The following is a 27,949-nucleotide window of genomic DNA, read 5'->3' on the forward strand; positions in this document are numbered from 1 at the left end:
TTATTCAGTCCCTGATTTGTCTCAGTTCTGTAGCATCACCAGTCGTCAGAATTGGCAGCTTCTCGTCTACGTGGTCTGCCACAGATCAAGTAGTCGCCTTTTTTTTTTTTTTTTTTTTTTTAACCAGGCCAGAGATCCTTTACAAACACTTTCATTTTTTGGCAGCTCAAGGTCATGCAAGTGTTCTGTTTAAATTCAGATAAAGTCTACAAATATGCAAACTCAAAGCTCTACGGAAGAACGCATAAACTGAAACCAGCTGAGAAGGTTTACTCCACATTTTATTTAAACCCTCGAAAGAACTTTGAGAATAACGAGTCATCATCACGCATGTCTGAAAATGGATGTCGGCCACCTGGAATAAAAACAAGAATGCATTAGAGCTAGATCAAACAACAACATCAGGCTAAATACTCCAAATTAGCATAACAGTCCTTGTATGGGCAGTAACACAGACTGACCTGGTATGAGGGGCACAGTGTGATGGTCTTGATCTTCCAGGTGACCCAGTGACTGGGTCACTGTGGTCTCCTCATTACCATGTCCATCTCGAACAGTTCGCCTCTCCTCAATGGTCTGAAAATAACACAACCTTTTAGCCTATTTGTTTACTGCTTTTTTTGTAAAGATGTGTATGAAATAAAATAAACAAATCTTCAGTTAATCTTTAAACATGTGATTCATAAATAAATCAGGATCCACTGTTTCTCTCACCCCATCAGGTTTCACCACCTTGGTGACTGAAACCGAGTGAAAGAAGGATCTGCTCCTGGGTTGGTTTGGAGTCTGATCAGCAGGTGGTGTCAGAATCTGATCCAGGCCCCCAGAGGACACGGCAGAGTCCAGATCTAGAATGGATTGGGGAGAGGCGAATAGGTTGGGACGTTGGGCAAATATCACATCCGTTATCTCTCTGTCTTAGTGATTAAAAAAATCAAACAAACCTCCATCTTGTCTTCGCTCTTCCTCTGGAGCTTTCCATGGCCCTTGTTTCCAAAAATCATTGAACTATCATAAAAACAACACAGAGGTGACATGTGAACAATACATATATTTTACATAATCAACAGCAATGTTGCTGCAGAGAATAAAAATGAAAAAGGATGTTCACCTTTGAAAAAGGAGTCCAGCCATGAAACTCTGGTGACTCATAAGAAGGTTGGCCGTCACGTCTGGGCTCTCTGGGGGGCCCTGATCTACGTCCCTGTGTGTTGCTGTCAGGCGACTTGAGCATAAAGTCTCTCAGGGGGTTCCCACTGGATCCCCCTTCACTCCTCTTTTCTCCGTCCTGAGGTGGGGGCAGCATAGGAACACCTACAACAGAAGGACATTTGATAAAAAAAAAAAAATGTGTGAGACTTGCAAAGAGGTAATCGAGTACTCGGATCACGGTTTAGTTTTCATACCAAAGTGTTCTGAATCTGACTGCCGGTCCAAGCGGCCGAGCTGGGAGAAGATCTCCTCCATCTCCCTGAGGACATGGCCAAAGACTGGAGGCTCCTGGATCCTCATCCCGTCTGGACCAAAGCTGAATCCAAACCTCCAGTCGCCATCAAAGGGGTCCTGCTGGTCCCCTCGGAACCCTTCACAGTAGAATCCGTCCTCAACACCATCATCATCGTCTTCATCGTCATCATGAGTCATTGTATCGAAGAAAGGGTCCCTGGCACAAAACAGTCCAATAAATAAATGTGTTTACATCTTGCTCTGGATTAACCAGCGTTATTTCAACTGTGCAGCCATTACTTTAATAGACCTCAAAGTACACGATCGTATTAGTGTAAGTCACTCTTATCCTAAATAGAAGGTGAGGGGCCCCATGTGGTCATCCTGGCAGAGAAAACCCCTAATCTTCCAACCAAGCTGTTTAACTAACCAAACAGCGAACAAGCAGTCTCAAACTTCTCTTAGCTTAGCAGAGGAGTGAAAGATGTGAAGCTTCATGACAATTTAAACTCACCTTCGGCCGCGATAATGGCCTCCAGGTACCCCAAAGAAACCGCGAAATAAATCAAAGACACTCATCTGAAAACAGCTTTTTTTTTTTTTGCCTAAAAGTAAACCATAGCGAAAAGTACTTCTGCAAGGAGATATACACTGGACAACACGAACGTCTGTTTGGATGTCAACAGTGCCGTAAAGTGTTCTAGTAGCTTCACAATGACGCAATACGTTAGCATGCTTCGTTACCGTAAATAACGGAATGTACGCGCAAATAAAGAAACAGAAATAAAAATATAGAAAGTTTCATAAAAACAACTGAAAGACTGTTAACTGCAACGGGACACAATGATACATGTTGAGAGATAATATACAGCTGGGTTATACTCTCCAGTGAAAGAAATGTACATAAACACGGTTATTATCCTTTGTGTGTATTTTCAATTAAGTGTGAACGTTAATTCGAGGCATAGTAAGCGCTTTAATTCTCCATTATTATACCGACCGTTAAAAATCCCTTAAACATCAAATGGGGCAATGCCAAATGGGCAGTCTTAAAAACTGCAACCATATATTTTAAGTGTCCATCCTGATCTACAACAAAAGACATCCCACCACCACTGTCGGTTGAACATGTTTCCAAGTAAATCAGACGGAGTTTCTTCACCAAGTGTTTCGCTAATTAGCGACTGATGACGGTGCTTCAAAGTTTTACAAGCATTATGACGCCCCCGGTCACCTAGGCAACAGAAGACTTTACTGAAAGTTGCATTCAACGCTTCTCAAAATGAAAATGAAAAACCTCTTTAGTTCTCCGTTCAACAATTATATTTGATCTCGAATAAAGCTGGTTATTGTTTGTTAACTTTGACGTGTATTTAATCTCTGAACAGTTGTAACTCAGACGTGTCATCAGAAAACTAAAATGAAGGTTTTAACTTCATGTGTTGCAGGTATGCTAGTCTAATTGAATGGCCTGAAAGTGAAGATATAAAGTACATTAGGCAGTCAAAAAGTTCAGGGAAAACAGATACTTACCTGGCCTCACCTTCTAACAGCCATTAAAACTAGGTATTTAGTTGCACGTCTTGTAAACAACGTCTGCATTTTAAGTAAGGTCTGTTTAAGTAATGCCTTTTGTCAGATGTGTTGTTGTGGCAAGAGGCCCAATATCACAATCAGACTGTAAATATGGTCCCAATCCATCTAAGCAGACGCTCAGTGTCAAACTGTAAGATATGCTGTTGGATTTAAAAGCCACATGAGAAACGTATATAGTTTAAAAGACATTCACATTGAAAATGATGAAAAATGTCTTTTTTTGTTTATTTACTTAATATTTATATATTTTTACAAAATAAAAAAAAAATATTTGAAACAAAAAGCTAACAAGTCTGCAAAGATTTAAGAAGGAAAAGGAGAAAGCCACCAAACAAACAGGGACTACAGTACTTGTGTTTTTTTATATATGTACAAGACAAGTTTATCCATTTAAATTGTTTTAAAACGCACAGTACAAAAAGAAAAAATAAATCACTGACAAAAAAAACCCAAAGTACAATTCTGTCCATCAGTATTTCAATGTTGCAGGTTTTCTTACAATTGGGGACAGGTGGTGGAGCGGGGAGGAGGTGGGGGGGCCTAAGAAACAAAAATAAAACACACTGGAAGGCAGACTGGGTGTGTATTGGCCTTAGAAATCCTTCTCCACATCTCTTGCAGAATAGGTGGGACCTTGATGCAACATATTTATAATTCATGGGAACAGTTACTGTACATACGTTGGATAATGAAAAACCCTGTGCTAGGAAGAAAACAAAGCACAGTACACAACCCGGCCCCCGTGTACAAACATGCACGCAGTCACATGACAAACACACTTTCCTCACAGTCCAAGTCAGTGAGCTCACTTATATGTCTTTATATATATATATGTATATATATATATATTTGGTAAAAAATAAACTTCACAACTCTACCTATTTTAGAGAATTGTTTCTTCAAAACTTAAAATGACATAAAAATGAAAAAAAAAAAGAGAAAGAAAATGACAATTAGGCTAATTATTGTGTTTGGGTATTTTGTGTCGTAAGGAAGAGCTACCTCCAAAATTAAGGAATGGGGAGCTGAGGGTGAGAAATACAAAACCAGCCTGTCCCCCCACCTTCAGATAGTACTTCATTCCTCCCCATCAGCAAGAAGAAGAAAAAAAAACAGGGGAGAGACAGAAAAAGAGCAACCATACAGGAAACGTTCATTCTTTTAGAAAACAGTTCTATGTTACATAAAAGTGAAAGAAAATAAGGGGTTGGGGTGGGGTTGTTAACACGTTACAAGTTCCCAACACTCAATATATCACCTCTTGACGGTGTAGTTCTATAACCATTATACTCCTGCCTCCCCTCTGGTCTAAGCCCCTCCCCCCCCATCCATGCATCTTTAGAATGCTGGATCTCTCAGCACAGCACCTCCTCTGACCGCAGTCAGAGCTGAAGGAGTGCTGGGCTAAGAGACTGGGGAAGGAATCTCTGCAGGAGAAGAGGGGCTTTCTCAGTGGAGACTGTTTGCGGAAGGAGTGACGTGCCTCCTCCTTTGCTTCAGTTAACGTTATGGGTGTGTTGGTGGGGCCCGACAGCAGATGTTAGTTTGCTCCCCAGTTGTAGCTGTTGTATGCCGACTTGTTGATCTGAGACTTCTGTTGAATGGAGGCGTTCTGGCTGCGCTGTCCAGTGCCGCTCTGCGAGAAAGGACAGAGTGCATGTGAGCGGTTCATTCATAGATCAATAAAGTATCTATCTATCTATCCATCTATCATGACACGTTTGCTCTTGAGTTGCTTGGTGACATTATGAAGCAACGAATGCACACTTTGTGGCTCATTTGACAAGGACAGATTTGACTGCACTTACAGGAGTGCTGAAAGGAGCTATTTTTGACATATATAACTAACTACACATACTCACACCTAACACTAACATCTCAACACTAACATCCATTCGTCACCAATTATACTCAATCTTCATAACATAAAACTCGTGTTTCATTGTCACTGAAGATCTCAGGCAACGAGTCTCAATCAGAGCCCTCATTGCATCGCACATGAAAGTCTGTTAGTCTGAGTTTTTCCAGTGACGAGCTCAAGCGAGCAAACGGGACCGACTAAATTAAACTCAGATATGTGACATCCTGCACTGACTGAAGGAGACAAGCAACAACCACAGCATGCACGCTACCTGCCCGTCCTGCTGCAGGTGGTGGTGCAGAATCTGCGAGTGGGGCTGTTGGTGCGGTGCGAGGATGTGCATGAAGGGGGCCGGGGCGTAGCCAGCTGCAGCAGGTGGGTTGATTGGTCCTCCACTCCCCAGAGCTGATGGCAGGCTGAAGGAACCTGCTGGTGTGCCGGCATGGAAACCCTGCTTATCAAACGACTGTGGGAACAAGCGAGACAAAGAACAGACGAGTCAGGTTTCACCTGTTCTTCATGTGCTCTGTCCTGGTGAGAAGAACATCTCATTTTATAACAATGTGTCTGAATGCAGGGAGGAAAAATGTCTTGGCACCCTCCATTAACTGTGGCTTGATAAAGTCAACATTTCTGCTCTATAATTACCTGCGTCTTTGTGTAAACAGACCCTGAAATATCTGGTACCCCTGTGTTGCTTGACGTCACAGAGACACCTGCAAAGACAGAGAAGACATGAGTCCAAAAACTGGACAAACGGAGCAAGTAAAAGGGACTTTAGGATCACCTACATGTATCTAAAAACCCTGTGCCACATTAGGAGCACAAATCTACCCCTCAGCATTCCTCTATACTGCACTAAAAACAATGATACATAACTGTGGTTGTCTGGAAACATGTTCAATTAAAGCATCGAAGAAAAGCCTTCTCAGAAATGTCACACGTGATCATCTATGCCAGTATACGTCCATAGATGATCTGTGGAGGATTTCCCCTTAGTGACGATAGCACAGAAAGATAGAGTGAAGAAATGAAGAGACGAAGAGGGATGTGATGAGAAGACAGACAGAGAGAGCGTCGGGGATGATGGCGTGTCAACGCCAGTCAGCCACAGTGTCTGACTGTATCTGGTGGTTACCACACTGGTTGTTCTGGCATGCACTGACCCCACTGGATCGCCATGGGGACGGGAAAAAAAAAATTCAGCTGGTGTGCAGTAGACGAACACTTAACAAGACAGATTCATGCTATCAAGTATCAGTTCTTGCGTCGTCAACATGGCAAAATGCCTCCAAGTCCCTAAACTTTGGACTACAAATCTGAGCTAGAGAAGCGATCACATTGCTTAATGTTGGTGCAATAACACGTCTCACATAACATTTAAATTCCTCCTGCTCCATCTTTTTATTCTACCAGAGAAACACAAATCTGTTGAAGGGAATAAAACTCAGAGGACTAAGAAGCAGAACGATATGCTGTATAGTGAGCATTGCTATAGAGAAAGAATACAGTCATGGTGAGAGCCATGACTGTATTGCATTGAATGACCATTTTTTTCCCTTGCTTGCCTTTGTTTTACCATAGCTCATTGGCTGATGTTTGCTTTATCCTCCACAGTCACTGATCTAATCTGTGTCCAAACCATCCGTTCATCCTTTATAGAAGCAGCCCGCTGTACAAAGACAGCACACCACACATTCAACAGAGCTGTGGAATCACTTCTTTATAAATGCTTTCCACAATTCACAGTGGTCATTTACGACACAGCTAGTTACTTTCATGTTAACATGCGACGCTGCTTCTTCATGAATCAGGTCAAGTGAACGAACATTGTGTCAGTTGAATGAATGTACTTTACAGCCTTTTTAAGGAAATGCTAGGGAGGAAAAAACCCAACTGTAGTTTTAAAATCTTTCATTTGTATTTTTTGTTCAGTCAGTGAAGGCCTCTGTCATTAGAATCAGACCTGTGCCGTGTAGGAAGTGTTACAGCACTACTTCTATGTCCACTTTAAGTGGGACTTTTATGCAGCTTTATGTGTCTCAAAAGATTAATGAGACAGGGGACCAGCGTATTAAATTGCCATCGAAGTTGTCCAACGAGATGCATGTCTGAAAAAAAAAAAAAATACAATAAACCTACAAATCCATTTGGTTTAAAAGTGATATTCTGTTACCCGCCAGGCTGCAAACTCGATACTCTGGAGAAGGACAGATCAGCAATGATATGAATGAACAGCAAGCTACACAGAGGGAAATCTAGGAGCGCATCAACCAGAGGAACTCATCACTTTACAAAAGCCACTTTCATTGTGACCTAACACATTTTGACTCTTAAAATGATACTCATGTAACTTTCTAGAAGATTTAAACCAGATTGGACTGATGATGAGTTGCCCTGGAGGAGAAAAAGTTACAGACAGAATGGCAGACATGGCTTGTAAGAGAGGCAGGCTGCATTGGGCTGTCTTAAAAGCGGATGTAATATGGCGGTCAGCTCATCAGCGATGAGGCTAAGGAACGAGAGCAAAGAGGGGGAGAATGATGATTGGTGACACAAGGAGGAAGACGGGAGGGACAGGGTTTTTTTTTTCTCTCTCTCCTTCTTGGTTTTTATCTGGCATGTGGCGGCACTCACCGACTCCAGGCCCGCTGACAGAGCTGGCTGGCTTGTTTTGTGCAGAAGCGGCAGCGGCCACGGCAGTGCCGTATCCGCCCTTACAGAAATCCCCACTCCCTGAAGCCTGGCCCACATCCTCATAGCCTGCAACAGTCAGACACACAGCCGCAGCCCACACCATTAGACACACCAGGCAGGGGACGCAGACCTGCCTCAGATAGTGTTTGCAAATACGGCAAGGCGTTTGGTTTGAAACTAATCACCACATGGACAGGTTTTACCACATTGCGATAACACAGATAGTGCAGAGTTCTCTGTTCTGTATCAGTTCAGCTTTTTTTTTTATTTTATTTTTTTAAACTCTGCTGCAATTATCTGAACTCTGACACCAAATGCATTGTCTGGTGTGGAAAGCCTGCCAATGCAGTACAACGAGCAGGTCAGAATCAACGCCAACATCATTTGCAAGTACCATTTGAGCCAGGTCTGAGGGGGAGGAGTTGGGGGGGGGGAGTGAGGGGGCAGGCAGGTTGTGTGTGTGGGAGGGGAGGGGTTGGAGGGTGAGCTTGAGTCGGGTGATGGCGGAAAGCAGCAGATGGTCCAGCATAGAACAAATAGGTGTTGCACATGGGTGGATGTTGAGTGATGAAGTAGAGTATGAAAATAAACAAAACAGCATCCCTTGTGAAGCAAATGTAGAATATAAAGTGATCAAGTGAGGAGATACTAAAAGGCCACTGGGAAACATGAACACTGCTGAAAGAAAATGTGCTCAGAGAGAGAGAGAGAGAGGGGAGGGGGGGGGTGTCCCATTAAGACATATGGCCAGATGATAGGTGCTCCATTTGTTGATGTGTTTAAGGTTAATGTGTGTGCTTTCTGAAATGAGCAAAGCAAAGATATGGAAGACAGCAGGAGACTGATAATCTAACCCATCTAGTATTTAAAAAGGCAGAGCTCGGTGCTGCTGTGCAGGCCCATTAGCGCTTCTCCATTTGGTTTAAAAAGCAGTCCCCTTTATTTGAACATTAGAATCCTTGGGATAAGAAGTGACACGTTTGCACCATTCAAACCATCTCTCATATTGAAGCATATTCCTTGTATTTGCAAAGAAAGGAAAGTACAAAATGCAAATGCTATTCAAATATTCAGAAAACCAATCCTTACTATTTCAATTCCTTAAACTGATCATTAACATCGAGGTCAACAGTTCAACTGAGCACAAGCAAACAAAATGTTTCAACGTCAACCATTGACGACTGCCTCGTCACAAGCGTCGTGTTCATGTTTGCTGAGAACCAGCGCTGAGTTATTGCTGTGTAGGTATGCAGGGCGGGATCTGTGCGACCCCTCTATCGTGCCATTTCAATGTGCTTTAGTGCCTCACCAGTGCTGTATCCATGGGAACCGTAGCCACTAGCCTGCTGAAAGGGTGTGGCTGATGCATTCACACCGACATTCACTCCGTGCTGTTTTGACGAGGTAGGAGCCACCTGAACGGAAGGGAAAAAGAAAAAGACAATGTCATGGTATCAAAAAAGAAAAAAAAGAACAAAAAATGTCAAAAAATTATGATAAAAATGTGTCGACGGTGGGGAAAAAAACAAAAAAACAAAAAAAGAATATATATAATTATAAATGCTTGTTCTTTAAATGGACTGTAGTTTAAGACATTTCTGTAGCAGGTTTAAATGTCCTCACTGGAAACACAGCAGGTCCATACTGGAAGGTACTGGGCAGACCCGGCATGCCAGTGTAGTATGGGAGGCTTGTGTAGCTGTAGCCAGGCGGTAGCGCTGGGTTGAGGAAGGGCTGCTGTGTGGTGTGATGCGTCTGCGTCTGGTTCTGCTGTGTCTGAGCTAACGTGGTGGCTGGAGCCGGGGACGACGCATCACCTCGACCAAACTTTGATAAGTCGCCTGCAGACACACGAGGGGGAGTGAGTGTTTAAAAATATCATGAAAAAGTTACAAACACAAGTCTTTAATGTACGCATATCAATATAGGCAGTTAACTTTGACAAAATTGTTCATCTGGTATCTTTTTGTCAGAGTGACAGGCGGAACACACTTAAAGGTTCAGACGGACCACAAAGATGTCGCCTTGCTTATTTGTTCTTTAGAAAGCAGCTGCTGTTACAGAATATTAGAATGATGCATTTACTGTTTTCTTTGTGATAATCAGACTCTCTTTCTTTTCTATATTTACTATCTAGGGAATGGGAATGTGGACAATCTACCCTGCACAGTACAGTCCACAACAGTAAGCTCAGTGCCTAATACTTCTTCATGTTTGGTTCATGGTTTCAAATTTGCGCCATTTCGACTGTTCCTTCATCAGGTAGCTTCTCCAACATGCACTTAACTTCTGAAAAGACTCAGTTAGCTCAACTTTTAGCGACGTCGCTCACCAGAATAAGGGTTGCTTGTCAGACTGCCCTCTCTGCCAGTAAGTGCTGTTGTTGGAGTTGCAAAAGGGATGCTGTAATAATCCTGGAGAGGGGAAAATATGGAAGTTAGAATGCAGACCATGAAGCAGTGAGCTATAACAAGTTCTGTGTTTTTTACTCCAGCAGTACAAGACAAAACTCACCAGCGGTATTCTTGTCTGCAGCATCTGCAGGTCATCATAGCCGTACACCTGAGGCTGACACGAACAGGAAATGTGTCAGAAAATCAAGACGCTATCGATACAACGTGAAATCTGCTAAACGTTGGTAAAGCTCAGAATGTTCATAGACTGACTGAACCATTGGCAGAAACCTACAGGGTAGGCGTGCAGTAGTCCTGGGGCCATGATGTATGGGTTGGGCAGTAGAGGGGGCACTCCAGGTGGCAGGTTTGGAGGTGCTTTCCCTGTGTACACAAAACAATGACAAACTTTAAAATAGTGCCTTCATTTCTTCTCACAATCTTTAAACTGTGACTGAGAATCATCAAAACACAACGAGAGACAATGAGGAAACAGAAACCCAACCTATTTTAGCAAACAACAGAAACATTCCTCAAATGATGAAGCCATGAAAAACGGTGTCCCATATATGATAAAAGGCTGCAACAACGGGCAGCAAAGAGATAATCAAATGGTCAAACAAAGCTCGGAAAATAAATATCCCTTCAATTGTATTTAGATTTATCTCATCTATATACTCAGGGCACAAGAAGAGCAGAATTGTGGCAATAATCTTACCAGCAACTGATGCAAAATAAAACTGAAAAATCCTCGAGCCTATACTGACTGGGAATGCTACTTGCAAAAACACATACAGCTACAAACAAAAACTGTTTTTTCTACATTTAAAAGTACACCATGTGTTTTCCAGGATCTGTTTTCGTGCTTGTGTTTCACCTGAGGATGCTGCAGAGCCGCGTGATGAGGAAGCAGCAGAAGAAATCAGCGAGGCCGCCGTGGAGACTGAAATCGTAGCAGCTGCTGCAGCTGGAGCCCCCATGGAGGCAGCGCTGAGACCCATAGCCAAACTGCTGACAGGGCCGAGGCCAGAGGGGGCTGACACTGTGCCAGAGCCCATGGAGGGGGGCTGAGGGGCTCCGAGTGACACCTGCGCCGCAACCGAGGAAGAGGAGGGGACTGATGAAGACTGCACGGCTGAGACGGAGGAAGGGAAGGAGGAAGAGTGCAGGCTGGAGTCGCCGTCGACGCTCGGATGCTGCAGATGAATGGGAAAAGATAAAAGATGTGGTTAGGATTGATCGGATAAGATTTCCATTAGGGGGACATCGAATGTGTTTGTCTGCTGCAACAGGAAGGGCAGCTTCAAAAGTCGCAGAGAAATGAGGGAAGAACACTGTAGTATTAGCAAGAACAGATCATCACTGTTCACCGTCTGGTTTAGTGTCTTTCATAAAAAAAATAAAATAAAAAAAAGAAAGACGATAAATCAGGTACACAAGTTGAATTTTCATAAAGACAAACACAAAGAGCTCACCAGTAAGCTTGAGTTTGATGTCCGGACTGAAGATTGAGCTAGGCTGTTCTGTTGTGATGGGTGCGAGCTGTAAAAATAACACGGTTATGAGCATGTCTCACTACTCGCCAAATCCACCTGACATTTACAGATACAAGCTTTCCTCAGAGGCTATGACGCAACAAAGAGAGTTCATTTAGCTTCAACTCACTTGTTGTGCTGAGGAGGGGGGAGAGTGCTCGGAGGCAGGTCTTCACTGTGCCCCATAGCGCTAAGGGATGTCTGATTGGATGTGGTCAACAAGGAGGCGGGGCCTGGGCAGCTGTCAGTCAAAGTGCCCATGCTGGAGACAGAGGCCTGTGTGACCGAATCAGAGGCCAGCTTGACTGCAGAGCCTGCTGCAGCTGTGGAGGGACAGAAGAGAGAGAGATTTGTAGAATCAAGTAAAAAAAGTGTGCGAGTGTTCGAGGAAAAAAAAAGAAGAAAAAAAAAAAGTGTTAAATAGTCACTTACCATCCACAGCTTGTGTCGCTTGTATTGAACTGTAGCCATTCTGTAAAACCAACAATGAGGGTAAGCTCAGAGGTTTCCATGGAAACAGGCTATTGATAAGTTGAAACGTGTCAGGCTCTTCAGTCATCGGAGTAACAGACAAGTTTATAAACGCTCATCAGCTCCCATTATCACTTCAATATGTGAGTTCAGATTAATGGATCTCTACATGAGTTTGTGCGGATTTAACGGTAGATCAAATCAAAACAAACATTTTATAAAAAGGGCTCTGACATCTCGCATCGAAGACGTGCTCACATTTTAATATTCAGTTCACATAATTAAGTAGTACAACATATATAAGACTAGTGTTGTGTAATTATTAAGTGGGCATTTTAGTTTGCTAAGTCTTGTTTGTTTAAAGTACTTTGAGTCAGATGATTCTAGAACGAGATTTGGAAAGGGTACAGGATGATGTGAGGGTCAAGCATGTCGTTCACATGGGCCACTCCTCAAAGCACAATCATACAACAGGAACAATCTGAACTGGTCAAATAACATTGAAAGTTTCAGCGAACTCGAGAGGCTGGTGCTTACCTTTGGCTGCAGATCCTTCTGAGGGGAGGAGGAGACGGAGGGAGGGTAGCGCCGTGTCTGGGCTGCTCTCTGATCGTACATGTCCATCTGACTGGAGTTGGAGAGAGCTGCAGCTGATTCACTGCAGATTGTAAAGTTACCAGCAAGATAAGTTTAAGTTGAACTGACCTGACCAAAGCTACATTTTAAACACTCTTCACAATAAAAACCCACTTAAATAAACTGATCCCCTTCTAAGAAATGATTCTTAAAAACAGCTTTATTCATAGGCCAACCACTATTCTGTACGTTTAAACTTCAAACACACACGACTGTTGATGGGGCGAGTGTTTATAAAATGGTTTCTGCACTTCCAAAATATTGACAGTGCTGTAACATCTCTGCAGGGTTGTGTTGTGAATGTACTAACCTGCTGGGGCTTGCGTAGAGGCTGTTCTGAACCTGGTTGGCTGGGCTCAAGGATGCGGGGGCGGACTCGTACTCCGGTAGAACTGGCTCTGACCCAAACTGCAGCGCTCCAAACTGAAGATTGAGGCCTGAGATGTCCGCTGAGCCAGGCATCTCCACTGCCATCGCAGGAATCTGGGGGATTAAAAAGGCATTTATAGACTTGGCTTGAACAGAATGAGTTTGTCAGGCTTCAAGAACGAAGCCCGAGTCAAGTCGATACAGCCAATCAGAATCTGTTTTATAAACTTTTTTATCATCTGAAATTAAAGCTTTTATGTTCATTTAAAGAAAAAGTATAAAAATGAATGATTTTCACTGGATGTGTGTTATCAGCTGTATGTGACCTCGTATGATATCACTTAAAATACGACACCTTTGTTGAAATAGAGGTCCTCTTCTTCTGCTGTTTGAGTTTGTGTTGCTGCAGAGGAAGGGGACTCTGGGCATCTGAGGAACTTGGGGAAACTTGTTGACCTAGAGAGGGAACCGCTGCCATTTTGGGGAGGGCGGAAGCAGGCGGAGGCACCGCGTGGGGCGAAGATGTCGTTTGTTGGGGTAAAGAAGAAGGTGCAGAGGAAGGAGGCAGGCCTTTGTCCTGCAGGAAAACATCCAACATGGACGAGGTCGAGGTGGCGGCCTGGTACGGCTGCCGCTTTGCAAAGGGCGAATGGACCGAAGACTCTGGCTGAGTCTTCACGTCTGGAAAAAAGACAGGCAAAAATGTATTCTCAATCAATAGACAACAAGACACCTAATGATAATATGACACATCAAAGTTAGATATAGTTGTGAGTTTGAATCTCTGAACTGTTCAGTGGAAACATTTATGATTTAAGAATGTGTGTTCATGTTCATTAAACAGAGTGCAAAAACACATTTCCCTTGTGGAATTAATAAAGTATAAATTATTAGTATATATAAGTCAAAACTTCTCCCTCACATGTTGGTGTTTGTGTTAGGTGTACAAGGAAACTTCAACATGTTCTCTTCTAAAGACGTTCAAACACATGACGTCCTCTCACCGTATTGTCCCAGTGAGGCGGCACTGGTGTCCCAGGATGAAGGCGCCGTGTTTGGAGCTCCTGTCTGGGAGTGCTGGGCGGCCAGCTGAGCCAGTGCCTGAGCTGTTTTATACTGCTCTAGGAACTGAGAGCCAGTGGTCCCCGTGCTCGCTGCTTTGGGGTCCCCGCCCACATCCCCGAAACCCTTGCTCAGCATGCTGACCTGCAATTATTGTGAAAAAAAGAGTCGCAATCGGCGAATATTGATCGTAATTGTGACGTGACCTGAATTTTCACATCATATTTACAGTGATTAGGAAGTGGTTGAGTTTAAAAATTAAGACATGCATAAGGACAGCAGGATATAACATGCAGAAGGATGCAAACAAATACTGAGAAATACATGTATGTTTCTGGGGAGTCTCACCATGCTGTGCTGGGTGTACGGGGTGCTGGAGGGTGTTTGAGATAGGGGCACCCCTTGCTTGGAATTGCTGAAAACCAGTGACTGAGACAGGGAGGGGGGCTGGGTGGCCTCCATGGGGGGATTTTCTGTCTCTGAGGACGAGGATGGGGGAGTCTTCCCCAGAAGCACCGCAAGGTCAATCCTAAAGCAAAGAGTCATGTATGATTGTGAGTTAGAATAGAGAGCTGACCCTTGATCAAGTACACTTTCAGTACAAAGAAAGCTTCATCATTGAAGACTTGTGTCCTTCCTCCACGTCCAGCCATCTTTTCTCAGCGCTCACAACCTTTGTTTCGGAGAGCTTCTGATCAGCTTGCTGGGTTACAGAAGTTTACTTTAGCTTCCATCGGTAATGTCGGTTTGGCGTGAGCTTATGAATTGCTTTAATCTCTAAAACAATGTCGAGGTCTCGTGCCCTGACATCAGTAGCAGCTCTACATCTGGAAAATGACAAAAAGTTCACAGACCAAAAGTCCCGCCCTGCCTTTGTTTTTGACAAGGCACTGTTCCAAAAGTTGAACCGTTTCCAACTAACAGCAAAGAGACAAAAACAGCAGACGCTGAGTGTTTTTGCAGTGCAGCACATTTGTTTTGTAGTGAAAATGAGCGCTGACAGGGGAAACTGCTCCGTGTACTCACTGTAATTCACCATGTAAGAACTGCTCTTGGAAACATTTTTTAATATTTCACACTAATAAAGGAGAAGCCCACCTTTGTCCTTTGGTGATGGTAACATTCTCTTGAGGCATAGGAATGGACGCAACACTGGAAGCTGTGAATATCTTGGTCTCTGAAAGCTGCACGGGTAATTAGAGGAGGACATTTTAGTGAGATGTACAGAAATAAACAAAGCTTTAAAAAAAAAAAGAAAAGAAAAGATTTCTTCTTTGACTTCTGATTTTCTTTAGAAGTGCTCCTACAATGTTACATTAAGAGCTACAGACATTGAATGAGGGGAAATGCAGACAACACTCACATCCTCATTCCAGTCCTCAGTGCCCCACTCCTCCGTGGCAGTCCTCCAGGCTCCTACAATCAAAGAGAAACTGTTCAATATGATGGAGATGGGCAGTGAAAGCTTCAAAAAGAATACAGTATGTCTACAGAAAAAAAAAAAGCAGAGAAGTGAAGACAGACTGACCAGGAGCAGAGTCAAACTTGGGCGGGTAATTTGTGCCCTCTCCGGCTGAATACTCCAACCCTGGAAACAAAGAGAGGCGAGGAGATCAAAAGGTAAACCAAATAAAAAGGAGGCGTTTCATCTTTGGTCACGTGGACACACTGACACCAGAGAGGAAACACAAAGCTGTGAATTGGCTTTTTGTAAAACATGCACGGTTTATGAGTTTCTGCAGGGTCGAACCAATACTCCTTATAGAATGGCCTTCTCATCTTTACGGACGATGCTGAACATGAGTTTAAAACGGTTTGGGTGTTAAACAGATGTCTCTTTGTTCAGATAAACGTCTTTTATTGGAGGGCTTGGATTTATTAATAAATTCACTCACTTGCTCCCTCCTCCATCTCCACGCTTCCTGTGTTGTTCCAGGTGCTGCCCCCACCGTAGTTCTCCTCTGTCTGAGCCGGCTCCGCGTAGTCAGCAGGGTTGAATGTTCTGAGAAGGAGAGCAAGAGATGGTTGAGTTGACAATGAAGTTAACGCACTGACACTACAGCTATGTACCTGCACACGCCTGGTTTCCAAACTAACCTACTATAGGTCAAAAGACCCTGGTTTGATTTCTTAATAAGGCTTTCACGAAAAAAGTATTTTCATTTTAATACAATATTTCTCAAATACCTTGATCCTGTTTTAATACCACAGCAACATAACAATACTGAGTTATTTGTTTTTAGGTAGCAAAAACAGAAGGTAAACTCCTGCACAATATCGTAACTCTAACTTGTGCAGTTTTATGAGGAGCAGTGAGGATTTGAGAAACTGAATTTGCTGAGCTGTGAAATGAAATGGACAGCTGCTGTGCTCTCTTTTGCGTGCAGCAGCTGAACATCTTTAGTTTGTAACACTTTCACTTTTTTTTCTATCATTAAGATAATGGAGACCGTGTTATTTTACAACACATGGGAATTATCAACATTTTGGAAACCAATCCACAAGATGTGCTTGGATTTGCGCCTGTTCATCGCACTATGAGTACTGATGGGCGACACTCGAGCACTGCTGAAATCAATATGTTTTAACAGTGACACACACATAAGGGTGAAGTGAATGAGGTTAAAACAGGAAGACATGAAGAGGAAATGATAAAAGACTGAATTTGAAAAGTCAAAACATGCAAATACAAAGGTTTAAGCTTCTTATACTCTGTGTTGTTTCTCAACTACTTCCTGGGATTACAAGCCTTTTGTTAACCTGACACTTCAGCGTATGCTGGGAAAATAAAAGCTGCAACCTAGCAACATGAAGTACAACACTTTTCAGTGAAGCCAAGCCAAGCTGCTTTCTTTATTTGTCTATTGCCGTCCTGTGAAAAGCTACTGGGCCTAATGGACTGATTATCAGCCACGGCATTTGGCTGTTGAATCTGGAACTGCGTTTTATTCTATGGGATTAAAAAAAAAGAAAAGGTCTGCTACTTTGACTCCATTGCAGGTGCGACTTTCCCTCAGGGTCTCAGCTAATGTCCCGCCCACAACCCTGTCTGATTGGCCAGATGTCACACGAGTGACATCAACCGCGACGCCTGGTTGCCACTAACGCGCACAGAGACGAGAGCAGCTTTGAGCAGGAGAGTCTCGGTGGAGCATTTCAAGTTAGTCTTATGTTGGAGATATATTTCAAATTCTAAATTTGACAGAACATTGTTTTTTCTTCGTGTGAATGCACATCAGTTCAAAATATTCACTATTGGCCCTTTTAGTTGACCCCGAAAATCTATGAACATTTAAGGCGTGAACTGATTTTACGTCACATTCCAGGAAGCTTGTTTCTCTTTCTTGTCCTATTAATAGATTGAGAAGTAAAAAAAAAAAAAAAAAACATCCTGTTATACTACATTACATCATCCTGTTTTATGGCAATAAAAAGCTCCCTAACAAAAGGCAAGAATAACACACACACACACACAACAGAGGCGATGCACTCACCTCTCACCATCTGCAATATCAAATCTGGGCCCCTTATCAATCTGGCTTCAGAGGAAAAATAATGGCAACAATTACAAGAAGCACATCAAAGTTTCAGCATGATATAAAGCTTTTCTTTTTCAAACCACAATCCAGAGCAAAAGCTTAAGCAAAATGCCTTCAATCTGCCTGTGCCAGTTCTGTAACAAACACTAATACCCGTCAAGTCATTCTGCAAATCAAGGCAAGCCAGTGAGCAGGGTAAACAAACAGTCACACAAACCCACCTCATCAAAACACCATCACTGGTGTCTAGTTTAGCGGTATGCAACAGTTACAAATCATGTTGTCATTAATACTACTCAGGAATACACCAGTCATGGTTACTGCCTCCCTCTACTAAAAGAAACCGTTTGCTATGTTCACACACAAAATTAAAGGCACACTACGGAGATTTGGTCATGACATTTGAAAGTTGAAGAAGTGAAATAATTCCATGCTATATTTTCTGAACTAAATGCACACTTTATTCAAATGGAAAAAAATGGGTCCGTGGACAGTACTGTTTGAAGCTGAAAAGCCACAAGGAGAGTTACAGTTCTGACCCCCCACCATTACTTCTCGCGCAACATTTTGTCTTCAAACAGTTTTCTACATTTTCCTCTGAGGACTGTTTGTGTCGAGTTAAAAATATATACCACAGAATCTAAACACTTCTCCAACTTTCACGTTTCTCTACCTAAAGTCCATAGTGCACGTTTAAGATAGCAAACAAAGTCTTCACATATGCAGCCAAAAACTCACAATTTATCCTATTGGATTTATTCTGCACACTCCACACAAGGATTTTTATATAAAAACACAAATGCCCAAAAGGAGGCAACACTGTCAATAAGCCAAACAATACTTTTTTTTTTTTTTTTTTTTTTTAAACAAATGTATACAATTGGCCGAAGGACCAAAACTCCTTTACACCAGGCAACATCAGAGATGGACAGTATACACACACACACTGCAGTAAAAGCCACACTAGTCTGGATGTGTCACAGTCTGACGGCAATGATTCAAGATCAGCACAGTACAGTTTTAAATCCATGGTGTGATGCAGCCAAGAAAACAAAGTGCTATAAATAATCAATCTAAGGGGGAATCCATCTGCACTTTCCTTTAAGGAGAAAATCAGGAGATTTGGGAACTTTATTAGACTAAGAAGAAAATGTTTTAATTATTCTGAAACATTACAGGACTAACCATACACTAAAGCCATTCGTCAACAGTTCTGTCAGACTGGGGACGGTTTTAAATTATTGTTGAAAACATAAGGTTTCACAGATTTAAACGGGTAAATCAAGGGGCCAAAAATCTGATGTGAACGATCTGTTTGGTTGCAGTGGAGTAATAACTTAGCTACACGGGTCATGCTGCAGATTTGGGTTTTGAATGCAGCTTCGATTTCCTGCCAAGGTTACATATCTGGTAGATTATTGAGACAGCATTACACACAGTTTCTTTCTCCTTCTCTTGGCCACTCTTTAAAAAAGGAAAGTCTGAGTGCATTTGTATGAAATATTTGGCAAAAAGATGTTTACTGCATCAATTAGCTTCCGTCTCTTTGAAAATAAAAAATACCTACAGGACTTGTGAATACAAGTGTTTTAGATCAATATTCTTCCAAGTCCTCCAAGTTTCAACTCTTTGATCAGCTTATTCATCACTAATGAAGCGTGGGACTCATCTCCCTCACGAGCTCACAGTTTAAAGATGTTTGTGCCGAATGTGTGTATGCAAGGTAAACAGTGCACGGCACCTCAGTATGATCTTTGATGTAGTAGGATGTAGGTTAGTACAGCCTGTAGTGTATTTAACATTTAACAGACAGAACAGCAATATGAAATAAAAAAAGAAAGATGAAATACATCTACTGACTTTCAAATATTAAATGAATTCAACGTTGAATATAAGAAAATGAAAGAGCCATATGGATGATTACCTTTTAAGTCAATTACTCTGAAAGAAGAATGATTACTCCGAGCTGATAAGTCTGCCATACTTTAAAAAGGAGCAGTATGTAAGAGGTCTGCTGAATTAAAAATCATAAAATGACCTTGCTGTTGCATCAGTCAATAAGAAAAAGTGCTATGTTGAAGTGCTGTCTTCACTGACAACAAAGCAGCAAGAACGTCCTTCTAAGTTTTCAATTCCTGTCCTGAATGGTTTGTTGTGGATGGCCCTTGGTTCGCCAGGTGACAGCAGCCCTGCAGGTGTGACAGTTAATGAAGTGGTCGGGCTGGGCGATATGACTTCAAATCAATCATCGACGAATTCAACATTTTACCTCGATTACGATTATTTCAGTTTTGTTTTTTTGCCCTCATAGTTCACCGACATGCTCTCTGCAAATATGCTCAACTATTGAAGCTGGGATATTTTCGTACATATTTCATGAACTATTTTGTTATTTCTTGAATATTTTGAACTCAAATCACAGAATCAGTTCAAATGAAAACGACAATTTTTTGTTTTAAAGTAGAAATTAACCCCTCTGAAACAATAGAAAAATAAATAACCTGCATTTCAGTTTGTCCCCATGTTTACGTTTGACTTTGTTTTGTTCAGCGGCGTCTTCCCTAAAGACAAAACCTATCTGATCGACCGACATGGCTTTTATGTCACGGATTGAAGGTATTGTGACGATGCACTGAAAATAATAATAAAAAGTTAAAAAAAAGAAGAAGAAGAAAAAAATCGACATGGCAGAGACCTAAAAAGCTTCTGCGTTTTAATAAGCTCCATGACTAGACTGGGGTAAGACCGGGGGAAATATTGTAGATGCTTTGGAAAATCTAAGAGGTTAGAACGCAGAAAGACTGATGCAGAGCTGGCTAAACACTGAAGCTTCATGTGTCCATGACATGGCAACCTGCAGGTGCATCGACTCTAAGGAGGAGGCTACAGATCTCTTCAAAGTCCTGAATTAGGACTGTAATACCATTTGAAATGGTACGTTACAGAGTTATACGTTTAAAGAAGGGAGGGTCTTCCAGCTCCACCTTGTTATCTATGATACTCTTCTTGTGTTCCCTGTAACCGATTGTTCTTCTGCATTTGCTGTCCAATATTAGTTGGTTACAGTTACAAGCTTTCCTCCCACCTGGATTGAAGATTGGATATATTTGAACGTATTTGTTCAATAACTACATGGACAGAACCGAGACATCTGTATTGGTATGGTTAGGGATGAGTACACATACCATTATGCCCCCAGCAGCACGAGATGCACACACCTTAAATGCAAACCTCCCCATAAAATCATCTGAAGCCAAGCTGTTAGCGTGTCTGCTAACAGCAAGGAGCAAAAGTGATCACAGAGCTGATGTGTTGGTTGAGATGAAGGGGTTAGGTAATAAAGAAACACCTCAGCAAGCACTGCATGTTATTAAAAAGGTGAGAGACCCTCGCATGCTGCTCGACAAATACAAGCCTATCATAAGCAACGGGAAACTAATCATAGTGTAGTGTTCCTTCAAGTCAATATCTGGGTCCAAGAATCAGAGGAAAGATATGATGTGCAAAGCATGGCACAGGATACATCGCCCTTCATAATGCATACAAAGCAAGACAATGATAGGACAGTATATACAGCGATGTCTCATTAACTAAGGAATTCAAAAGGTCCCCAAAAATTCACTGCAATTAAATGTCAGTTTCACAGCATTTGACAAAAACTGAGATGAAGCCACTTGTATGTTCTCAGTGGGTTTTAAACTCAAGCCTGTATCTAACAAACATCCCATTCTTTCTGATAACCTTTTAACATTTTACACTTTAACATTCTTGTATGTAAAAAGCTAGTTTTTATGTAAACCTGTGCGTGTATGACTGTACCTTTAACAACTACTGTTACCAATCGAGCCACAATCTTGTTGCTTGCGTGCCAATGAGGTAATGTGAGCATACATTAATGACACGCTTCCCCTGTCCTTACAGTGCTAATAGTTGGTAGTGGTGTAATGTAAAAGGATTCTATAATGAGAGTATTGATAGCTTCTACAATCGATTTGCGCTACGCTACGGTAATACAGTGGAGCAGCGTCTTTTTCTGTCAGCTTTAGTTTTCAGTTGCATTAAAATTCCTGCCATGCGTCTAGTTCATTACCCTAGTTTGTATCATGCAGGATTTTCCATATTCTTGTTTTTAGCTTCTTTAAAGCAGCAAATCCATCTCTTAACTACTTTCCCCCGCTGTCTAAAGATGCACTGTAAACTAGCATCAATACAGGGAAGGGTATTATGTTCTACCACAACATGGATTTTTGCCATAAAACACACTTTGGTTGTTTTGCACACAGGGCAACACCTACAAGCCAAAGGAAATAAAACAAGCACTAAATGGTGTCTTATGAAAGACAATGGCTCTGATTGTGTCCCAAGGTCTTCTGCATGTTTCGCTCTCAAAGCACCACCAGCAGTCTCTCTCTCTCTCAAAGCTGGCTTATTTGAAGGGGATGAGGTGGGTCATAATGTGTGAAATTGCAATAAAATCTGCAATCCCTTTTATTACTGTAACACTGCTATAAAATACTTGTTTACACCACTGTAAGGAGTCAAGTACTGACGCTGGTCAAATTGGCGGGGAAATCAGTTTAAAGCACCATGTTTTCAAAAATTAATATCTTGATATTTGGAGCCAGTCGTGATTCTTGGATTGCACACGTCAGGACTCCAACATATTGCTGTATCAATATTTGTTCCCACCTGTAGTGCACTCTACAAATCTGCTAAGCATCAGACAAACACAGGCCATAAACAGTCATGAGGCTTTGTAGCCTTGATGCTACAGTGTGCACCAACATCTGCGTTTTACACCGTCACTCTTTAACGTTGTTTAATTCATGTCATGCCATCATCTCATGAGCTTTCTTTCCTCGATTATTGATTTATGGCACTGTTAAAGTAGCTTTCAAGTGCACATTTGATTCTGTGTTCCTGCAAGAGTGGAAACAACATTCAGGCCTGAATGCTTGGGAGGAAGCAACTCAGCACTTAACTTCACGAGAGAAAGCCGCACCATGTCACATGGGCTACTTCAGTAGAGGATTCAAAGATTCTATAGCTGCGGAGTAACTTCAAATCTGGCTGCTCATCGACAGAGGTATCACGTTTGTTACGACAACTGAAGCTCTGCTACGACGTCGTACATGAAACGATGTTCAATGAGTGAAGCATGTCAATACAGTTGAGAGAAGTACTTCCTCTGTTATGACACCTACCATTCAAGATGCCAACTCATCAACTTCCATACCCGAATGATTGACTGCACACACAGGGACTCATACACAGAACAAGCCAAATACAACTGAATTATCCTGAAGCCTAGGGCCAGAGAGCAGAGAGTATAGTTCAGTTAACCAAATGTGTCCCTTCTTCCTAAGTGGATTTATCCAAATCTCACTAAATAAACTCTGTGTAGAGGGACATTCTGCCCACACTGTTCCATCCCATTGGCTCACATATGTCCTCCCTCCTTTGGATTAAGGCTAAACAATAGGCTGGGGTCCTGCTCTCTGGTGACCATGGCAACAGGTAAAAGTGGAACAAAGGGGACTCTGATTTTAGGCAACGCAGGTGTTCACTTACCCCATTCCCTGCGCCGAAAATCTGCCTCCTCGCCGTGCAGACACTGCTGCGGAGACAAGGAGAGATCGCTTTCTGTTTATTTATCATTTTGACAACTTTTGTCAGAATGAAGAATGATGGGGATCCATTAGAAACATGAAAACAAAAGGGGTCCCTCGTTCCATGTTTGTTTTGATCTGATAAATATCCAAAAAAGATATTACAACCACTTACCAACAGTCCCTCTTCCTCTGCCTCTTCCCCTTCGGCCCCGCTCTGCACCCCGTCCAGCTATTCCAACTTTTCCTCCATCCAGGCCGTTCTCCTGACCACGAACTTAGGTTGAGAAGCAAAGAATGACATTTCATCGACAGTGCTACAATGTGTTACCGTCTACAGAGAAGCTGGGTGAAAACTATTTGCATAAAAAGTTTCGATGACTCCTGCTACATTGCAGGGAAGGGACAAAGGTCCAACTTTTAAGCAGCACATTGATTGCTCACTTTAGCTGCCTCGACACATTAGATGATGAATCAATAAGGCCATTTCTATGGTTAACATTAACTTACAGAGTGTAGCCAGTGTTCATTCAAGTTCACCAGTTCATGAAAGTCAAACTGTAGAAATACAGTTGCTTCATTTTAAGTGCCTCCCATTAATGACTTACCAGGGTAGTTTTATTTTGGACACACGACTGACACTGACAATTGTTTATCACTCAAAGATAAAGATATTGAGCTGTGTAGGGTCTGTTTTTGATGAGAGGAACTGATTTCATGTTGTAAATCTAGCATGCAGGCTTGCTCATTATGCAGGTAGACACCAGTTCTCTAAGACACAAATTGTGGTAGCAGAGGGCAGAGAGAACAGCCAGAGAAGTAAGCATACAACACTAGCATGAGGTAATAGTTAACACTCACACTCTCGTCCCCTGCTAGCACCGCGGCCCCTGCGTGGCGCTCCACCTCGACGACGTGCAACATCTTTTTCTCCTCCTTTCTCCCTGTTCTCCTTTCCTTCGTCTCCGGTCTCTCCCTGGCTCGTCTCCTTCTGGCCTGACACCCCTTTCTTCTTTCCCACCATTTCCCAAGAGTCCTTCAGAAGAAATGAAGACAATGTTACCCTATTGGTCACTTCTAGTTTCTACCTGAATATGATCAAATTGAAAATAACTGCATGCATACATGAGATGGGATGTCAAGGAGAGAAGAGTGCACATCCCGGAGGTGCCCTTGCCCAGCTCAAGGGCACTTTGGCAGTGCTCAGGTAGCTCTCCAGCGACTAGCTTAACTCTGTCTTTAATGGTCCCCTATAAACGCAGCCTCAGCTGCCCCCTTTTAACGGGTTAGTGCCAACAAACTAGAGGCATGCAGAAGTAACAAACTGACCAATGGGGGAAGTACAGAGCATGTATTCAGTGAACTTATCTGTGCACCTGCCTGGTTCTTTATCTGAGAAAATGTGTTTTGCCTCTGTCCATGTTCACATTATCCAAACATGACAATGGTCAGCACTGAACCAATGCCATAGTTATCTAATGCATTGTGGCACAGATTTCTCCAGAATATGCCCCCTGCAGTGCTAAGCCCTCACACAAAGCGGATACTCACAGTGTCTGGGCTACCCTCCAGCAACACGTTAATGGCTCTGTTGACATCCCCGTTGCAGTCGTGCAGTGCGATCATAGACTCGTCCTGATCCTTGCCTGTAATGTCAATCAGCTGGAAAAGGAAGAGAGGGACAATGAAACACAGGAAAACCCTGGTGGAAACTTTCATTCTTTAAAGAATCTTGTGTAGATGTATGCAGAAGGATTTTAAAGCATAAATGAATCAGAGCCAGTGTTAAATGACAGAACACCTGCTGTCAGCAGGGATTCAGCATCTTGATCACTTTGGAGGCTCTAACACATGTAACTGTACAAAAAATAAAAATAACTGTGACACCATGCTCTCTATTTGATGTCCCTGACATCAACAGACATTGTAATTTAGTATTCAGAAAGTAAACTCTAATCAGAAGGTCCTGATGACCTGTGTACACAACTTTCTGACCTTGGATTAAATTCTAGGGCCTTCTTAACAGAAACAATGTGATAGTGTTTGCTAAATACGAGCTGAATTGAAACATGTGTTTACAGTCCTCAAAATGTAATCTACAGCCTGTAAACATCAAAGTGGCTTCACCTGCGTTTTTGTCAAAGGCTGTGAAACTGACGCTAAATTGCAGGATGACGGACACTGACTTAATCATTAATGTTGACAGATCATGTTGATTTAAAGTCCTACATGATAACACTGGAAATAAATTTAACCACTTATGTTAGTAAGTAAAGGAGATGTGCGAAGTCGTTCATAAACTGAATGAACAGCAGAGATTCAGTCAGTAACAGCATACTGTTATATTCAGCGAGACGACTCCAATTTTAAACCTCTCCATACAAGGAAGAAACAAACAAAACCATCACAGCATCTACTAAATGTAGTGTATTCTGCATCACTTCCTTGTTGTGCTTTGTGACCAATACATATAAAAAGATACATGCAGACAAACAAAATGCACAAAAGAACTATGCATGCATACCGAGGGTACAACGCAGGGAAGTTTAAGTAGGGCAAAGGGATGTGCATCTCACCTGTTTGACCTTCTCTTCAAAGTCTGCATCATTGTGGTCTGAAATCATCTGGGCGAGTCGGATCTGCTCTGCAGTAGCCTGCACAAAGGAGACAAATGTCCAAAAAATTGCAATTACAGAAGCAGAATATAGACGTCCTGATAGAGCCTCCAATCACAGACTTACACAAACTCTAGATTTTAATGATGTACGATTGTCTGTTTTTCTTCTTTTTTTTTCCCGGTTAAGAGACATATTTTTTCAGGTTCAGGCTGGAGCTGTAACCCCTTAAAGCCTAAATTCAGAGAGTTGTTTTCTGATGGTCAAAATATGGATAAAATAACCAGCCTGACTTTAATAAACATTGGTTTTAGACTACTTGAACCTCATTCAAAGTCAAAACCTAAGAGTAGTAATTAACACACTATCATAACAAGTCATGTTAGGCTATATGGTGATTTCTATGTAACAGTTGAGTCCCAATTTGTGGCGTACACCATCAAACTAGTAACTCTCTCTCTAACTGGTTTGGTAACATCAAGTACATATGGATTGCCTTAATTGAACCCCAGTGCTGACAGGCTGAAGCACCAGAGAGTGAGGGTACCTGAGGCCTTTGCTTGTGCTGTGTCTGGCTCTGTGTCTGGCCCTGTGTCTGCTCCCAGTTGCCCCGGGCTTTGTTTCCGCCCATGGACGTCATCATTTACAGTATATACAAATAACAGTATTTACAAAGGAATCAGACCTGGGGAAAGAAAATGATAAGAAATTAATCACAGAGCTGTCACAATTACATATTTGCCATATGCATGTCTGGTACTAATACTTGAAGACTACTTCCTCAAACTGTCAGACAGCTTATAGCTGAGTGGGGAGAAGCCAGAAGTGTTGTCAAGAGGAGCTGTGTTGGTAGAAACGCCTGGAAAAAGACAAAGGGCCCTTTTTTGGACCCTTTCTCAGGCTAACCCGCGGGTTTGACCCGGGAAATAAGAGTGCTACGGTGCTGCTGCAATGAGGGCTTACAAGTGCACAACATCACCCTACTTATTTACCTCAAGACATTATGCAATGCTCTCTCTGTGGTGCGTTTAAATCACGTAAACCACGAAACACGGATGCATAGTCACATATTAGTGATTGACAGATATAACCATCAAATGACAAGGGAAACAAAACACTAATTTGACAGCCAACTAAGGTCACATCCATTCCCGATAACAAACTGTGCACCTTGCTATCAACAGCGGCTCCTTAAACGTGCACACGTTACGTAAAAACCCCCTGCTTGGACTAGCCCACAAACAAGCCTTAAAGCCAAGGCCTTGGGGGAACATACTCGGTTATATGAGCCAGCCACATGGTCAAATTGCTAGCCAACTAGCTAAATAGGAGAGTGACTGAGGCGTGGGGGGAAAGCATCCATAGATGAAGACTCGGGTGGGCTTCCGCTTCTTCTCAAGGCTTCACCTCATGGCGTCAACGAGGCTAACTTTGACTACCGTTTAGCACACCAGCTAACCAAGTGCCGGAAAAAATAACCGCAAAAAACACAGAATTTAGCAGCTTAATTGGCTAATCAGTTACAAGCAAGTGGTATAGCATTGATGTTCGACCAAAGCAAAACGCCCATGTCTCTACACTGACACCAGTGGTCTGCTAGTTAGCCCATGCTAAGTTAACTAACCAACGCATAGCTAGGCGACGTTAGCCAGTTAACGCTAACAACGTTAGCACATAACGGCTCCTAATAAAAAATTGAAAAAAAGTGCACCTTCATTTACAACAATTCTGGCCGCTGTATGATCTAAAAGCAGGGTGTCTTTTAACACAAATAACCGAGGCTGAAGGGTAGGCCTGCAGGCCCCTAAAATAAAAATAAATAACAGGCGATACTGACCAGAAACCCGGCTCAATATTAGACACTGCTACACAACCGACCGACAAAGTGGTCTCGTTGTTGACTTGCTGGTCGGATCTGTGTCAGGATACAATAACTGAACACCCCCCCTCCCGACTTGATACGGCTAAATTGGGGGGAAACAAAAAATAACGAACCGACTCGCTCACACAATAAGCGAGAGACTGAATTTACCTGTTTCTTTTCCACTCTGACACCACGGAGAGCTGAGTCACGTGGTACACGGAGCGCTTCGAGGAAACTGGACCCACACCACGTGACC

The 27,949-nt window shown here is 42.4% G+C and overlaps 2 protein-coding genes across 8 annotated transcripts; both read right to left on the minus strand.

The window, feature by feature from the left end:
* Positions 1-263: 263 nt before the first annotated feature.
* Positions 264-3,066, minus strand: hax1 (HCLS1 associated protein X-1). Of its 2 annotated transcripts, none has more exons than XM_079368801.1 (7): positions 2,980-3,066; positions 1,407-1,663; positions 1,112-1,314; positions 945-1,008; positions 715-848; positions 462-576; positions 264-355 (listed from the first exon to the last, which is right to left on the minus strand). In XM_079368801.1, the coding sequence occupies exons 2-7, from the start codon at positions 1,642-1,644 to the stop codon at positions 282-284; spliced, it is 828 nt and encodes a 275-aa protein (XP_079224927.1). In that variant the 5' UTR covers positions 1,645-1,663; positions 2,980-3,066; the 3' UTR covers positions 264-281. The 2 variants fall into 2 exon arrangements, with proteins under 2 accessions (XP_079224927.1, XP_079224926.1); XM_079368800.1 differs by lacking the exon at positions 2,980-3,066 and adding an exon at positions 1,961-2,385.
* A 148-nt stretch (positions 3,067-3,214) lies between these two features.
* On the minus strand, positions 3,215-27,949 carry ubap2l (ubiquitin associated protein 2-like). Of its 6 annotated transcripts, none has more exons than XM_079368785.1 (30): positions 27,862-27,949; positions 26,377-26,514; positions 25,791-25,868; positions 24,766-24,876; positions 24,076-24,250; positions 23,390-23,491; positions 23,177-23,222; positions 17,561-17,605; positions 15,962-16,068; positions 15,595-15,654; positions 15,430-15,482; positions 15,165-15,250; positions 14,415-14,595; positions 14,009-14,210; positions 13,360-13,685; positions 12,946-13,118; positions 12,537-12,657; positions 11,961-12,000; positions 11,659-11,851; positions 11,469-11,535; positions 10,871-11,189; positions 10,289-10,377; positions 10,115-10,168; positions 9,933-10,014; positions 9,224-9,441; positions 8,910-9,015; positions 7,541-7,666; positions 5,552-5,619; positions 5,175-5,369; positions 3,215-4,678 (listed from the first exon to the last, which is right to left on the minus strand). In XM_079368785.1, exons 2-30 carry the CDS (start codon positions 26,470-26,472, stop codon positions 4,583-4,585), a joined length of 3,615 nt encoding a protein of 1,204 aa, XP_079224911.1. In that variant the 5' UTR covers positions 26,473-26,514; positions 27,862-27,949; the 3' UTR covers positions 3,215-4,582. The 6 variants fall into 6 exon arrangements, with proteins under 6 accessions (XP_079224911.1, XP_079224912.1, XP_079224910.1 ...); XM_079368786.1 differs by lacking the exon at positions 27,862-27,949 and adding an exon at positions 27,667-27,855 and having other exon boundaries at positions 10,115-10,162; XM_079368784.1 differs by lacking the exon at positions 27,862-27,949 and adding an exon at positions 27,667-27,855.

This window comes from Symphodus melops (assembly GCF_947650265.1).
Source record: "Symphodus melops genome assembly, chromosome: 18".
NCBI classification, from domain to species: domain Eukaryota; kingdom Metazoa; phylum Chordata; class Actinopteri; order Labriformes; family Labridae; genus Symphodus; species Symphodus melops.

What these genes read in the sequence shown, in the direction of transcription:
- hax1 (XM_079368800.1), bottom strand. Translation starts at nt 2,025, where the DNA reads ATGAGTGTCTTTGATTTATTTCGCGGTTTCTTTGGGGTACCTGGAGGC. An exon ending in AGGTGGTGAAACCTGATGGG is followed by an intron (nt 577 to 714) that starts GTGAGAGAAACA and finishes TGTTATTTTCAG; the next exon opens with ACCATTGAGGAGAGGCGAAC. An exon ending in CACTGTGCCCCTCATACCAG is followed by an intron (nt 356 to 461) that starts GTCAGTCTGTGT and finishes TTTTTATTCCAG; the next exon opens with GTGGCCGACATCCATTTTCA.
- ubap2l (XM_079368785.1), bottom strand. Translation starts at nt 26,472, where the DNA reads ATGATGACGTCCATGGGCGGAAACAAAGCCCGGGGCAACTGGGAGCAG. An exon ending in TTGAAGAGAAGGTCAAACAG is followed by an intron (nt 24,877 to 25,790) that starts GTGAGATGCACA and finishes TTCCTTTTCCAG; the next exon opens with CTGATTGACATTACAGGCAA. An exon ending in GGAGATGGAGGAGGGAGCAA is followed by an intron (nt 15,655 to 15,961) that starts GTGAGTGAATTT and finishes CTTTGTTTCCAG; the next exon opens with GGTTGGAGTATTCAGCCGGA.